General features: G+C 40.3%; 1 protein-coding gene across 1 annotated transcript; it reads left to right on the top strand.

Annotated features, from left to right (window-relative positions):
- Positions 1-279: 279 nt before the first annotated feature.
- LOC309879638 (UPF0538 protein C2orf76 homolog) lies at positions 280-9,915 on the top strand. Its single transcript, XM_082763562.1, has 6 exons — positions 280-378; positions 960-1,112; positions 2,880-2,930; positions 6,093-6,130; positions 6,260-6,341; positions 9,296-9,915. Exons 2-6 carry the CDS (start codon positions 980-982, stop codon positions 9,370-9,372), a joined length of 381 nt encoding a protein of 126 aa, XP_082619688.1. The 5' UTR covers positions 280-378; positions 960-979; the 3' UTR covers positions 9,373-9,915.
- Positions 9,916-16,225: the final 6,310 nt, after the last annotated feature.

Below are 16,225 nucleotides of genomic sequence, written 5' to 3'. Positions count from 1 at the left end.
GTGGCTGAAAAGGCTGCCCATGGCTAGGTGAGATTTGGAGGCCGTGCTGTGCTCCCGATTGATGCTGCAGCCCTGCGGTCTTTTCTCCTTTCTGTAGCAGCTGCAGGGCTTTAGCCTGGGAACAGAAAGCAAGGGGGCTGGAATACCCAGCACAAAAAAAAAAAAAAAAAAAAAAAAAAAAAAAAAAAGGAAAAACAGAGAGAAAATTGGAAGATTGCTAGATTGCTGGGGTGGGAAATAGCTCATTTTCCTGTGGAGACAAAGAAGCCACCTGAACAATGTGTGGTTTGTTTAAAGAGGTGCTTGGGCTGGTAAAACAAATCCATTGTCGTTTCTGCTCTCTGCTGAAGCAATATGAACCCAGTGGAGCCATTCTAGGTAGCTATTATTATAAACCCTTGATTATACAGTAATACACTGGGAAAATTATTTGTGTATGTGTGCGGGGGAGTTGTTTTACTTTCTGTAAGCAGGTGAAAATGAGCATTGTGTAACAGCTTAGGCATTTTTTGGGGTATTATGATCTGTACAACATATGTATATTAAAAAGGTTTTTTAGTTTTGTTCATGTTAGTACAGTCTTTTAGAGCCCAAGGTTACTCACTTAGCAGGTACTTACTTAATAGGTTACTCATCTGAAACCAAGCAGCGTACTTGCATTTATCCATAACATTTTGTCTGTTTAACAGACAGTCTGATATAGCACACAGCACAGGTACAAATATTGGAATATTTCACGTACAGTGTTAATAATATCCTCAGTCTCAAAACAAAACTGTTTGCTTTGAGATTCTAGTTTATTGCTGCTGTAGAACCACTAAAAGTGAAGTCTTGAAAGATTTAACACTATTAAATTTCTTACCATGTTTTAATCTTTGACTGAGGTTCATCTGCACCTTCTTTTTTAGCTGTGCTTATGTGCTGAGGAAAGACAATAATTCCTCTCTGATGTTTTCCAGGTTATTCGAAATTAGTTCTCATGTCAGCAGAAAGCTCAACCATCACGGTTCGTCTTGTTCGCTCTTTTGAGCACCGGAATTTCAGACCTGTGGTGTATCATGGAGTTAACTTGGATCAGACGGTGAAGCAGTTCATTACTTTTGTACAGAAGGGTAAGGGACTGTTATTTATTTTCTTGTCGCTTATGTTGCCATCCCTGCACAAGAAATTGAAGGGAAACAAATGAGTGGGAATTCTGCAGCTTTGGTAGAGATACCAGAGTTGTATTTATATCCCCTGTTTACTCTCCCAGCTTGGATGAGAAGTCTGGAGTTAATAAGAGCTTCCATGGTCAGCATGCCATGCCTAGATCTGGGTAGGCTGCTCCACCTGCCTAATTCCTCATGCTTGATCCTTTTTGACTAAAAGGCCTTGCTGCATTTGGCTCTGTGCTTAGGATCCTTGAGCAGTGCTCTCAGACAGCTTTTCAGAAATTAACATGGGTAAACCAATAGAATTTAGGGAGCCTTTGATCCATAGGAGCTACACCAGTAAGTGGAATGTGGGAATGAACATCTGTTTGCTATTTGTGCGAAGGAAGAGCACTGTGAAAATTGTTTCTGACACTGTGAGGTCTTGGTCTGCATGTTGGCTTCTGTGTTTGTCTCCATCTGGAGCTTTATGGTGCGGATTTACTCATCTACGGACCTTGTGTTTCAGAAGCCTGGACGAAAGTGACAGTGTATCTGAAAGTTAATAAACTGGTAGACCAGCCCACGCACCAGCTCAGTAGCCAGGGTGTTAACTAACCTTGCAGGTGTATTTCTCACACATCAATGGAGACATTCAAAGTGGGCAGAATAACAGGGTTTTATTTATTTAATTATTATTTTTTTTTTTGCATGATGTCAGCTTAAACAAGTCTGGAACTGTTGCAGCTGATCACATTTGAGCAACTTCTGGGATGTTGCCCTGGGCCTTACAGCTGTACTGTGTTTTCAGCGACTTCCTTACTTGTAGACAGTGATAGGCATGGCTAGATCTTAGGTTGCTTTTAGAAAACTACTAGCACTTGCAGAACATATGGTACAGCTGCTGTTATGAATAAGAAAATACAAGAAATAAAGCTAAAAAAAAACTTGCTTTTGACGTGTGCAATATTGCAACTTGCTGCTATTTGAGACAAAGCTAGTGTCTTGAGTCAGTCTTTTTGGAACCCCATTCCCCATGTGGGTAGCGTTGTTCCTGGCCCCAAATCCATGTTCCTTCCTTTACTGTGATCTGTTTTGAAGGAGGAATTTGAGATAAATTTTTGTACTACTGATGAAATTGTGTTTTCAGCCATGTTGCTGCCAAGCAGCTGACAGGCAACTGGGCCTTCCAAGGCCCTGCTTAAATCCCTGGATGTCACTGGGGATGCTAGCACCAGGGAGGTGTTGGTGTTCCTGCAGTGGCTTATTGGCTGTGTCCTTCATGTGGCTAAAGAGTTAATTTATTACCCTTTGGCTTCCTTTTTGTGACTGGTTAGCATGGCTGTGTTTACTGAACAGTTAGTTATGAATGGCGGTTATCAGGATGCTGTTGGTAGAAGGTAGTGAGAGACTCTGAACTTTGGACTTTACAAACCACAACAGGATGTTTCTGGCAGAATTCTGAAGGATCTGACTCCCATGATCACATCCTAATTGCATTGACTTGCTATCCGCGTGGGTCATGCTGTTCAGGGGAACTTTGTGCTTGGGTGAAGTTAAGCTAATATGGAGCAACTGTCAAATCTGAGCCAAAGGTTGTGTTTCAGTATTTGTTGCTCAAACAAGTCACTTGTGCTGATGATTTATTTTGATGTAAAGGGTGTCTAGGATGCATGCATTGCACTTCTGTGCATTACTGGAAATTAAAAAAGACAACTTTGTTTTAACTTGGTGATTTTATTTTAACAGATGTGCCTTCAAGAGCAGGACTTCCTCCTCCTTTTAAAAATTACAAGTATGGTAGGTATTCTTTCTTGTTTTAATTCTTGCAAGATGCAGCTGTAATCATTGAATCTATACCAGTTAACATCTATACCAGTTTAGATGTAATCTATAACAGTTTGGACATTTTAGGAGGCAACTCTTTTAGCATACTCATGCAGGTTGCAGTGCTTGCCTATGTTTGCAGCTCTGTCGAGCTCTTGTAGTTGGGGTTATGCACTGGGATCTACAGAACCTGACCATTGGTTTGTACTTCTGTATTAATCTTTGAGTTAGGCTGCATGTTGTACATTCTTTGCTAATTGGTACTGATGCTTTTTGGTATTAATTTTTTATTACTTTTATAACCACCTTTTAACCCTATTTTTACTTTACAGAGCAGCTTATGGCCTCAAACACTTTGAATTTGTAGTTCTGTTCATACTTATGTATTTCAGTATCTCTTTACTAATTGTGAGGTCAAAAAGGATCATGAAGCAGAAGCTTAAGGCAGTAAATGGAAAATGCATAAAACTCATATTCTTAAATAATTTACGTAATATGAGAGGAGCAGGGGAACATTGCTCAAAGTAGGTTAGAAAACTCTTAAGAGCTAGTGGAAAGAAATAGTCTGGTGTCAAGTTTAGACTGAATTTATCTTCTAATGTAAATGTACATGTGTATTTCCTGTTGTGAAGCTTGGCATGAATGTGTGCAATTCATCTGTTTGGGATAGAAGATATTTTCAAAGTAAACTAAACTATTTCCTTTTGTGGAGGTTGGTAACTCAGGTGTCAGTCACATACCTTCTCCTCAGCCTGACAGTTCTGAAAGTTCCCTTGGAGCTTTGCTACAAGTGATCATCTGTCTCCCACGTTCTTGGCAGTAACAAACTCCTTCCTTTACAGTGATTCAAAGTGAATGAGGAACCTTCTTAATACATGTGAATGGTGATCGACTCTATTTGCCTCTTAAAAAAAAGGCAAATATTTCATACTTTGTTCTTGCTGATGGTGAAACAGTACAAAACGAAAACAGAAAAAGAGTGAGGGATTAAGATTTGCACTGTATCAGTGACAAGGACTTAAATGTTATTAGTTTTAATGTATTACTTAAAATCTAGGTAATTGTAATTCTGAATTTGGTGCTGCCTTTCAGCCCCCTAATACCTGTTGCTTTGAGAGGATGAGTCCCACGTAGGGCTGCTACCAGTTGTATTTCTGGTGCTGCCTATCCCTGCTGCTAGTTCTTTCATCACTCACAGCATCAGTTTAGTTTTGCTGCAAGCATATGTTGTGGTTGAGCACCTGATTGTGCTGCGTAGGACTGAGCTTAATGTGGGTGCAAAACACAGCAGAACTTTCAAACTTGTTATACCAGTTAGTGGGGGCCTTTTAGTGGGATGGTGCCAGCTATGCTGAAATTTTCACACAGAAAAAAATCAAGCCCAAGTTCCTCACCTTCCCCTTAGGCTGTGAATCATCCAGGTTCGTGTTTTTGGCATCTCTTGCGTGCTCTGTTGTCTTTCTTGTATTGTGGTGATCAAGAGGCCGTAAGACTTATGCATGAATACTGCTAGTAAGAGTCAGATATCTCTCTGCTTTGTTTGGCAGTGCCACTTGGACCTGGCTGGTTTTCATCTTGACTGCTTTGGCTTCCTTCTGTCCAGAATCCAGCACTACTTGGTTCTCCTGACCTCATATACATCACCGCCACCTTTTTCCTCTTGGTGTTCTGACTCACTTGAATCTCCAAGCTTATGACTTTCAAATGTTCTCTTCATTTCTTTGTACACATCGTTCATGTCCTTCATCTAGAACTCTTCTTAGTCTATCTTCTCATCTTTCTACCCTGTCATTACCTCCTTTTTACTGATGAAGGGTGCTATCTTGTCTCATAAGCAGCTTCTCCATTTTTTCCCCCATAAATGCGGAGCAGTATGGTCGATACTTCACAGAGAGGCTTAGAAAGTGTTTTCTTATCTATTGTCATGGAAGATCTGTTACTAGAAAAGGAAAAGTTAAAAAATATATATGATTAAGTGGGACTAGGTTGGGACTATTCGATATAGCAAAAGCAATTGAGAGGAAGTAGCTAGGATGAGAAGATACAGCAGTTTTATCTCTATAACAGAATTGGAGAAGCCATTTAATAGCTCAAATGAAGATGCAGTGAATTTCTGGATGCCAGTGATGAAGATATGGACAAGTAAAATTGAGTCAAGAGTTCAGAGAACAACTGTGCAAAGACCAGAGAACAGGGAATGTGGCGAAGTAGGTCTAGAAGTTTAAAACTAAGAGGCAGAGGCTGGATGGTATTTACTTTGGGAGAAAGTTTTCATGATTACAGTATCTTTTCGCTGTGATTGTTGTTCTTCTGCAATGTTTCTACGCAAGATGGATCCTGGTAATTGCAATCAAATACTTGTTTTGCTTCTAATACTGCAGCTAGGACTGCACGTCAAGAATGCCTTTTCAGTGAACTCTGCAGTGGGAATATGGAGTAGTTTTGACCTTCTGTAATATTTTAAATAAAACATTCAAAAGGGGCCAGAGAATTACACATTTGTACATTGAAGGTATGGAAACAAACTTGGAAACAGAACTGTGCATTGAAGTTATGGAAACAAAATACACAAAAATATCACAGGTAAATGTGAAGGGGATGTAGAAAGAAAGGAGAGTTGTACATATTCATGGAAAAAGGACTTGCTCAACACGCTTTCTAACATGGATGACTTCTTCATGAGAAGGAAGATTTCAAATAATAATCTGAAGTAGTCAGGTTACTGTGCCTTAATCACGTGCTGTCTGTCAATTTAGCTGCATTTGTTGACAGCACATAAATGCAGTTTGTCCTGCCCCAATTGCATGTATAAAACCTGCTAAGTTAAAACACCCTAGCTGGCATTTGAATTGATGTGTTTTGACTGGCAATTGGGATGGTCATTTAGTCAGTTATTGTAACTCAGCCAGTAGACAGAAGCCCAATAAGATGGTGGATTGACTGGTTTAAGGCTGTGGCTGCAGGACTGGGAAATTAAAATGTTTTCTCCTCTTTCAGACTGAATATGTAAAGTTGTTAATAATAATAATAAAAAAATAAACCTTACCCCTTTGTTACTGTCTTCTTCCCCAAGCATAACTTTTTGTTGCCTGCATATTAAAGTTTATTTTAGGAAAATATTGTATTTTCTTTCAGATACAATGAAGATTATTCACCAAGCACACAAATCAAAGGTATGGTTATTAGCTATTTTCTTCCCCTTTTGCATGCTTTAATGCAGGCAGACGTCTGCACTGTAAAACGAGACTGGGACAGAGAAACAGTAAATTCTTATCTTTGTATTCTGGTTCTCTAATTTGTAGACTGGTGAGCTTGTAGTGAGTTTGGAAGATGATGACAAACTGATTTTGAAAGAAGAGAGTACGCTGAAAGCAGCTGGAGTAGGTATGAGTACGTTTATATTGACTGAAGGTGCTGTTCACTGTGGTTGTCATTAAACTGATAACTGGCTGATTATGTTTGGATAGCCTGCTGAAAAGTAAATGGTATTCCTGATTCTCTTTACACTACTTGGTAATTATTCAGGGAAGAAGGGGGGATAACGTACATTGAAATCATTGAACTGAGGGCAGCAGGTATCTGCACTCCGAATGTTCAGAATGCAAATTGTGATTTCAGAAGGTATGCTCATAATTCTGCTGAGAGTAATTTTAAATGATTGGCAGATAGGTTATTAGTACCGTGTCTGCTTAGTCTTATCAGTAACATTTAAACTGATGTTTTGGTTAGAAATGTAAGTAGTGGAACCAGTATGGAATAATGAAATAAGATTGGATTTGTTTTAATGTGCAACATGCAGTCCTTGGTAGTCAGATTGCTTGGGAAGACTCGAGGAGTATCATTTAGAGAATGTGCTGAACGCAGCACGGAGTTGAAACTTGACCTGATTTCTCACGTTTTGACAGGGGACTGCATATAGGGCATGTCTTTTGGTAATAATGTAAAGAAATGTCTGTCATGATAAAATTGATGGTCCCGGGATGTCCTTTGGGCTTCTCATAAACGTGGCTGAATGACTTTGTGGCAGAGGGGTACTTGAGGGATGTAGTAGCATTCCACCTTCATATAGACATTTGCTCATTTGATTCTGATTTGCCTCGCTGTGATGTTTAACCACCTGCACTCTAAGTGCAGGGGTGTCACAGAGAAAACTCCCTCCTCTTCCTGATGCCCTCTGATTGCTCCCCAGAAAGAATGGCTTTTCTTTCTCATGGTCATATAGTCTAAAGGGTTTCAAAGAGTTCAACTTCTGACATCTGGCCAGTATTCTGCTTGCATCTTTCTTAGAATATAGCACCTCAATGTTCTTGGTTATGTTTTGTGACATGGTTGTAAGCCACCTCCTTTTTCTCTTGGCCACAAAAACAAACAAATAAACAAACCCCTGATTTTTGGGGTGTCAGAGAGGGGACCTGATTTTTCTTAAGTTGGGGTTTTGTGTTGTCATTGTTGGTTTTGTTTGTTTGCTTTATTTCTGTTTTTCCCCTTTTCATTGTTTCAAGATTTCTACCATTTACTTTTCACTTTTAAGTGATTTGAAGTGTCTCTGTAATGGTTTTCCCTGGAGTGTACTACACCTGCCCTCAATATACCTTTCCTAAAGGTCTTTGGGCATTCTTATAACATGAAAAATAGTTATTCTCTGGCTGCTTTTATTTATTTATTCATTTATTTATTTTTACTAAACCAGGTAAACTAGACCTGTTCATCTGGAAGAAAAATGGTTCCTCAGGAAGGATGATTCTTGGGAAGCAAGTTTTAAATATTTGCAACATAGCTAGCAGAAGTTTTACAATTAGTCATTAGGATGTAGTTTGTATTTGTGACAGCAAAGAAAAACTCTTGCTTTGTAAATGACAGCATGCTATTATACGATTTTGAATTTTGATATGTTCTGGCATATTTTGATATGAAAACTAGCTAAGATGAGAATGAGGTCTTTGTAGTAAAATCTTGCAGAGGTCTTCAACAAGAAGTGGAAAATGGGAAACCAAGGAAGTGAAGCATGATGGCATGTGCCATTAGTCCTCGGTTTGTACATTTCATTTAAATCAGTAAGATTTGAAAGCTCCTATTGGTATATTATCTTTTTTTTTTTTTTCCTTCAATATCTAATCTGGACAAGATTTACTTGAATAAAACAGAGAGTTTCTATTAGGAAATCTGGGAAATTCAGAGGTGTGCAGACCATTTTTTTCTAAGCTGCAGTTGATTGCCCTTGGCACTTTACAGGGTTGGGCTAGAGAGTTATAAATTATGAGGACATTAGATAAGTATCCTCGGGAAAGCCTTGGTGGTAGTCATTATTATTACAGCTATTATCTACTCAGCAAAGTTAATGCTTGCCTGTTTTTTATTTTTTTTTAAGAGTAGGGTGTATGTTAATAAAGTGTTCAGCATTCATTGCAAACAGTCTTGTCTGTTTTCTAGTTGAGAGTCTAAAACCCCTTCTACTTTTTTTTTTTCTTTTTTATAAGACAGGCAGACTTCATTAACTTCAGGTTTAATTTAAAAAACGAACGTGGAACTTATTGGCTCAGCACCTTAAAGAATTCCATGTTTAATAATTGTGAAGGCTTTCCATCAGATTTGTCTCTGTTCTGAATTAGTAATGTTGCTGACTTACTGTTTTAGAAGAGGAAGTCCTTGACCTACTGGGTTGAAAGAATTGTGACTGCTCTGAACCTTTGTGGGTCCTTTAGCTCTGCCATATCCCCTGTGAATAATTAGAGGTATTTGAAGGTATTGCTGGAGAAGCCAATTTGTGTCTTTCACTTTGCATATTGTTGAAGCCTCATGAATTAATCATCAGCAGGGCAAAAAATTAACTTCTTCAGACACATATTTTGATGGGTCATGAGGGAGAATGTAAAGTGATCTGTAAAATATTCTACTGATCCTCTAAGTATTAAATTATTATACCTACAGGCTAATTTCACAGAAAAAAAAAAAATGTTTCTTTTTCTTTCCTAGAAGAAAAATGCACAAAAAAGAGAAAATCATGCTTCATTATTTTTCCAGCATTTGAAGGCATTAGAAATGCAATCGTTTAATTTGCTGAATGCTTATACAAACAATTCTGTCGTCTGCGTTAAGCAAATCTTGAGGGATCTTGTGTACACATTTTCTTCTATATGTTCAGGTTCTTGTTCTTTTAACAAGGTTAAACCGCATCTTTAGTACCGGTAAAAATATGGGGGGGAGGTTGGGGATTGTGTGGTGATTTATAATTGTCTTTGCCCAAAAAGTCACCAATTGTCTTCTGATTTTCTAAACAGCTCGTTGTTGGGCGGTTCATTTACTGGTGTGCTAAATATTTCATTTTTTATTCGTTCTAGCAAATGAGACCGAATTAGCATTCTTCTGTGAGGAAGATTACAGAAACTACAAAGCTAATCCTGTTTCGGCCTGGTGAAGATCCCAAGAGATTGTTTTGTTTTCCCATACTCATTGTAAATTTTCCTTGTTCTGCTTAATGAGTTTTTTTTTTTTTTTTTTTAAAGATCAATAAATCCTAAAGGATTGCTTTGCAAACAGTGCAATTCCCTTCCTATAGAAATTAATTTCTGTCAATATGTTAAGACTGAGAGTAGGAAGACTGAGGGGCATACATGACTTTTTTTTTTTTGTTCCTTCCTCCTACATTTCTTTTTCCTTTGCTTGCCTTTTACAATGTTGGCGGTGCAACCAATCTCTGACCTGTGATGGACATTCTTGGTAGGATCCTACAGCAGATGTTAGCTACGTACTGATATTACACAATGCACATTAAAAGTCCCTCTTAGCAGTAACTTCTAATGAAAATGGAAACTTTTTGTGACGCAATCGCTGGGCATTTTAGAGTGTCTGACAAGAGAGTCTCTGTTTCAAGTAATAGATTTACTTCACTCTCTTTATGTTTAGGCTCTTTTGTTTAAATGGTGCACACTGGCAAGTGTTTCAGGCTCTTCACTGGTGAATGCTTTCCTTTATACTTTCTTCTAGCCCTCTTTAGCATGCTCAAAGAGAAAGTGACTGTTAGAGGCCTTTGTGTTCAAGGACCAGCTCACTTGCTACTGCATTGCTTCATGGAGACACCTTCATGGAAGAGGTAGCAACCTGAGTTCTGCCAGGGAATCAACATGCATGAATAGGAGTAAGGATTTATTCCAAATGTTGTGAAAGCCCATGGTTTCAGTTTCAAGAGTGAAACCTGAATGATTGCATTTTTGCAAGGAGAAGCCAAATCTGCACAACAGATGTCTTCAAGACTATTCTTTCCTGCTTTCCAAGAGCCAAATGTTCTGTCACTATATGTTAGTTCTTGGTAATTCCAGGCTTTCCTGGAATTAGCCAAATTTAGGACACTAACCAAATTAAGAACAAGAAAAAATAGTCATGCTTCTAGTTTAGATAGACACTTAACTGCTCATTAGGGGATTGCCAAGATGGGCCACTGTGTCTTTAAGCCTCTCTTCAGGGAAATAGAAGCGATTCTGGCTCTCTGCCTTGTAGGCTTTTTGGGCATATGCTGTGCTAAATCAAATGTGACCTCATGTGCAATTGCTTTAGACCCAGACATCTACCCTCAGCTCTGGGTGAGAGCTGACAACAACATTTCCACTAGAGACTTTCCAGAGAAGTAAGCTTACAGTTTCCTAGAACTTTGATTTTTATTTTATTTTTTATTGTGATAGACAGGTGATAGCGAAAGCAGATGTGTGATATCCAAAGCTTTAAAATAAAAAATCCCTTTACTTTAGATTTAGGGCCAAAGAAACCTTTATGCATTGTTCCCACCTCATTTTCTTCATCCTTCATGACAACTCCCTGGTGTAGGCTGGAGACCTCTCAGGTAGCTGGTATTACTCCCCAACAGCTTTGCTTCAAATGTTGTTGTATTCTATTGTGAAAGGGATTATGCTGTGTGTTTTGTTTTTTTTTTTTTTTTTTCAAATTTTTTTTACTCTAGATTTACAATAATGAATGTAACTGTGCGGTAAGTAGATGGCATACTGTGGAGATCACTGTCTTGGGCTCTCCTACCAGGGAGTCTCTCAGCACGCTTAGGCTCTCTGAGCAGACTGTCATTGTTTTGCTCCTGTTGTGAGGATTTTAATTTGCTCTCCAGCCCTTTCAGACTGATTTGGATTGTTTTTGTGATCCCTTCTCTCTAACGTATTCATGTTGGACAGTCACCAAATTTTAGCGTGTCCTCTCTATAGTTATAGCTAGTACAGTTGCAGCAGTTCAGTGTGACACTGAGTGTGTACCAGTGGAAGAGAATTTCCACAGCATCAACAAGAAAAATGTAAATGTTTTAATGCCAATTAATAATTATTTGTCTGTCACTTTAGATTAGTTTCTCTTTCAAATGAAACTAGTGCTCTGTGAGCTCTGTTGGCTCTGGCAGTGGCACTTGGCTGCTTTCTGCTGCAGCACAGTACAGCCTTTTGTAATACTGTCAGTGACCACACTCGAAACTGGATTCTTCCTGAATTGTTTCTACTGTGTTTTTTTGTTGTTGTTGTTTTTAATTGAGGCTTTAATAATGCATGTTTCCAGAAAAAATGAAAATAAAACTGACAACCAAAACAGAGCTACCATAAAACCTTAGGTAAGATGCTGTTCCAACGTTTTTGGGTGGGATATGGTAGAGCCATGTGTAGCCTCGTTGCAGAGTGGGTTTGATTCCAGGAGTGTTGCACACTGAATGAAATCTAGGAACACTGGCTAGTAACTCAGTAAGGACTAAGATGTCTTTACCTGTGTTGTTATAAAATCCTCTATTAAAGGAAAGCGCCCACCACCCACATAGCTGGTACCAGGGTTTGTTACCCTGGCAGAGGTTGTGATCCATGTTGGTTCACAACTACTGTTGACCAAAGGTGGCCTCCATAATGTATAGAGGGATAAGTCATATAGCTTTGTCAGCATTCTTAGGCATTGTGGCATTAATAATTTGTCTTACAATATGATGTCCTTCAAGCTTTTCACCAGCTTTTTTTTAATTATTATTATTTATTTTAACAATTGCATCCTGCGAGGATACTGATATAAGACCTGTGTCCTCCTCAGTTATTGCAGTGTAGCAGGGAAAGGTGGTCAAGCTGGGACTGGGGGAGCTATGGTGTTTCTCGGAGAAAGAAAACTATGTAAGAGACTGGAGTTTTGGTTAGGAGGTGTGGAAAAATACCTACTAAAGGAGGAGGTTATCTTAAGAAAGGAATTACCATGAGGAAGGAGAAGAGGTAACGACGTAACTGAATAAGCACAGAAAATGATAAATGTACAACAGTCCTGGCACATACATACTAGAATAGTGTTTTTATATCATTATGCATTTTAATATATATATATTTTTATATAATTGAATGCAGAAACTGCTGTAATAGATTATTTTTTCTCAGGCTCTGATATAGTGCTTTCTATGTGCAGCTGTTTGTAGTTTTCTGTTCAGAGGCCGTCACATTGCTTCTTGCAGATGCAAGAGCACAGGTAGCTGAGTTAGATGCTGACAGTTACTGATGGCACAGAGGAGTCCTCAAAAATCAGATATGCACTGCAGATAAAGTTGAAGAACTGCTTTATCTGATGAAAATGTTCTTAGAAGTGATCCAGAGATAAACTGTAAGCTGTGATGTTTCACTTTCATTCTCAGAACATTCATCACATCCCAACAGATCCTTTGCTTAGCGACCTTGCAGGTCACAGTCCCACAGTGACACAGCCGTGGCAGGACATCTGGGGGTTCTGGCCTTGCAAGCTAATAGCTGCTGAAATCCTGGATGTTCAGAGATCAAGAATGAGAAAACAGAACCTGCAACACTTGTTCTTGCTCTCGAAGGACTGATATGATCCAGGCTTCAGAGTCAGTGCCAGCTGGCTGGAGGCATTACAAGTGCTTAAGGCAAGTGCACGCTTTTGCTTATTGAGGTTTGTTGGGCTGAGCCCAGTCTGGTTGAATGGTACCAGTTGGCTCCAGATCTTCCTTCCATCACTTCCTTTTTGTAGTGCTGCTGTGTGTGGATTTGCAAATGATTGATGAATCAACCAAAGATGCTCAGTAGATAATTTCATTACTATTCAGGTAATCAGGACACTGCTTTTTCCTGCCACCTACTTTCCCACCGTGACATTGGGGAAACAGACACACCTTTGCGTGTTTTCCCTGCCACTTCCCTTTCTTTCATGCTGCCATCTCTGCTTATTTGCAGTGCTTTAATGGTTAGGTTTGTACCTCATCTGCTATACAACAGCAGATTCAAAAAACCCAGTGAAAACCCAAGACCTATTGCCATAAACTGTCTTTGGCTGCAGAGAAAGCCACCAGATGTCAGCACAGCCTGTTCTTTCTCCAGGACCTACGTAAGCCAAGAAATATTGAATGTCTAGCAAGAGCGCTTATCTGTGAATTGGTTTAGCCTGCGAAGTCTGTGCTAGGGCTGCGGGAATGAAAGCTGAAACTTTCCTTGCAGAAAGTGTTTCTTTTTATATTAAAATCAAAGAGCGGCAAATTGAACTGGTATCAGTGCTTAAATTCCTCTTGTTAGAGCGCATGCTTTGTGGAGACAGTTCCAGCGTGTCTAAATCTTTGCACGCCGTGAAGAGGCATTTGCAGAACATTCATTTGAGGAATTGTCTGGAAAAGATCAGTGTTAATTTGCTGAGCTTTTGTCAAGTAGACTTTAAATATGCCTTTTTTTTTTTTTTTAACACAAGGAAAACCACTCAGAACAGACACGCATGCAAAGCAGAGCAAAAAATCTTCAGCAACACAGCTTAAACACACAACAAACGTGTCCTCCATGCTTCTGCCCCTAAGCTCCTGCTATTTCTCCCTTGGAGTGCCATGGGTGAGGAGAACCTGGCACCGTGCTCTCCGGGCCATGCTTTCTGAGATGGGATATGAGTTGTGGAGCCCAGACCCAAGCACTGTGCAGAGCTTTATGCTTCGAGTGATTGAAGTGTGCATGGATGGTGCCTGGTTAAGAGGGTAAATTAGGATTGTTGCACAGGGACAAGGCGTGACTGAGCTTTCTGCTGAGATTCCCATCATCCTGCTTGCAGAAGAGGGAAGTAAGCGATGGGGAGAGAGTGGGTGACATCAAGCCTTCCTTCTGATTTGGGCTGCTGCTTCTGCTCATTTCTTCTGCCCTGGTAGCACTGGTGTGCTAGGAGCAGTGCCTCGGTGCCAGGCTGTCCCCGTAACCCTCAGCAGCCGCTCAGAGCCTGGAGGAGATGCATGGGCGACTGCTGCCTTCTGCCGTCTGTGGGAGAAGACTTCTGTGTGCGTGGGTGCAGGCAGCACTGTGGTGCACATTGTCTGCAAGGTGTTATTCTCACTTCTCTTCCTTCTGCTCAGCACCCAGTTCTGCTTTGCAGGAGACCAGGACCTCCTCTGGAAGCGTGGTACGCCTGGAGGGTAGCTGGCAGCAGAGGTGGGTGTTTGGGCTGGTGAAGCAGCGGGGGAGAGGATGGAGCATAAAACTTTCATCTTCCTGTAGATACGGTATTTTTTGATCAGATATGGATTGTATTTTTTGTTTGCTAACATCCTCTCCGTCTGATAGTGATAGATTCTTCTCTTGTAGTAGGCCAAAAGGGTGCAAGTTTCAGCCGGCAGTGAACGCGTTCAAGAGCTCAGTGTGACAGTTCAGGTTAATAATAGAATTTATCTTTGTATGTCCAGTTCTGCCCTCTGGCAGGTGACATGGTGTTGTGTACCATCAACGTCAGCAAGGGCTGCAAGAACTGCGTCTGTCTGCCCTCATTTCGCATTTTGGGAAGGTTTAATTCTGCTTTCTAACCTGGAGCCCAGGGAGCCTACAGGGCCAAGGGCCAGCATAGGAAAACAGGTTCTTGGTGTCTTACTTTTCTCCTTGACTTTTCAAAACTCCAAACATATTCTTTAAGGCCATTTTGGGAAGCCCTTTTTCTTCCATGGATGGAGGTTTTTTAAATGGAAGGTATGGTATCGCTCTGGTTTTGACCTTACTTTGAGGTCACACCTTTGACACTGTACATGTACATGTATTTGGTGTCTGTCCAACTGGAGCACATCTGTTGCTTTTAGAGTCAAAGAAGCAACCTAGAAGTGAAAACCCCATATCCTAATAGTATTACGGCAATTTCTCCACACTTCCCCACCCCTCAAATAAAAGGAACCTGGTCTTGCAGAAAGCAGGCTTAAATCCTAGTATCTGCATAGTATCTTTGTTTTCCAGAGTGCTGAATAATGCAGCTACTTAAAAGCAGACATCCAACTGTAGACAGCTCTTTAAGCCAGCAGGCTGGCATGGGACGGCAGCAGCTGAAGCTGGCTAATTGTGGATCAGACACAGGGAAACAGATAACGAGAGTAAGTAACCAGCTAACAGCAGCTGCAGTGGGTCCTCCACTGCTGAGGTTTCTAAATGCAAAGCAGATTATCTTTCCAGGGGAATGGCTCTAGTGCCATTTCAAGTCTTTGAAAGATTCCTCTAATGCTATGTGTATTATGTGATCCTCCCGACTGCCTGCACACAGCAGCTATTTTTAGGCTTTGAATAAGAAACTCCTGTGCATGCTCTGCCAAAAAGAACTGGCCCCAGACACAGATGGCACCTTCCTGCTGTTTATTGCATGCTTAACTTCAGGGCGGCCCTGACTGGCACAAAAAACCTTGTGCAGAAGTTCTGAAAAACATGCTTCTTATTAGGATGCAATAAACAGGTAAAAGAAAATTGTCTTACTGCAACAAATCTTGTTCCTCAAAGCTGAGGCACAGCCTGCGGATCCCACTAGCTCAGTGCAGGAAATGTGAAGCCCAGGGGTACAGCAGACTTTTGGGGCTGCCTGTAGCAGCTCACACCGTTGTGCTGACCATCTTGGAGAAACTGAAGGAAATAGTCTGTACAGAGATGCTGAAGCAACTGCATTACCCTAAATATTTAACTGTAGCTTGATATGTCATTTTGTAAGTAAATCCCTGAAGAGCAAGAAACCGATTGGACTGTTAAAAGCCTCGTATTATAAAACAGAGGGAGTGAGAGAACTGTACCTGCAGAGGTTAAGCTTCAGCACAGGCATTTAAATGAACTCATTAAAATCAAGTTACAAATTAGCTCATTAAAATGCAACGCTGCAGATCTAGAAGTTGGTTGATCTGGCATGCCACTTCTACGAGGAAGTGATATAAGAAACGGAGAACAAAATGATAACATTAAAACTCCTTTTTTTACCTTTCCAGTCCCACAAACCTCACTGGAAACTCCCTCTTCCTTGAACTCGGTATCGACAGGACTTTC

This window comes from Aythya marila (genome assembly GCF_965140915.1).
Source record: "Aythya marila genome assembly, chromosome: 6".
In the NCBI taxonomy this organism is placed as follows: Eukaryota; Metazoa; Chordata; class Aves; order Anseriformes; family Anatidae; genus Aythya; species Aythya marila.
The sequence above is the reverse complement of the archived record's forward strand: the minus strand, read 5'-3'. Positions and strand labels throughout refer to the sequence as shown.

Excerpts from the sequence above, each read along its gene's own strand:
- LOC309879638 (XM_082763562.1), top strand. The coding sequence starts at position 980 with ATGTCAGCAGAAAGCTCAACCATCACGGTTCGTCTTGTTCGCTCTTTT. Across the intron at positions 6,131-6,259 it reads ACCAAGCACACAAATCAAAG|ACTGGTGAGCTTGTAGTGAG; the intron begins GTATGGTTATTA and ends TCTAATTTGTAG. Across the intron at positions 6,342-9,295 it reads GCTGAAAGCAGCTGGAGTAG|CAAATGAGACCGAATTAGCA; the intron begins GTATGAGTACGT and ends TATTCGTTCTAG.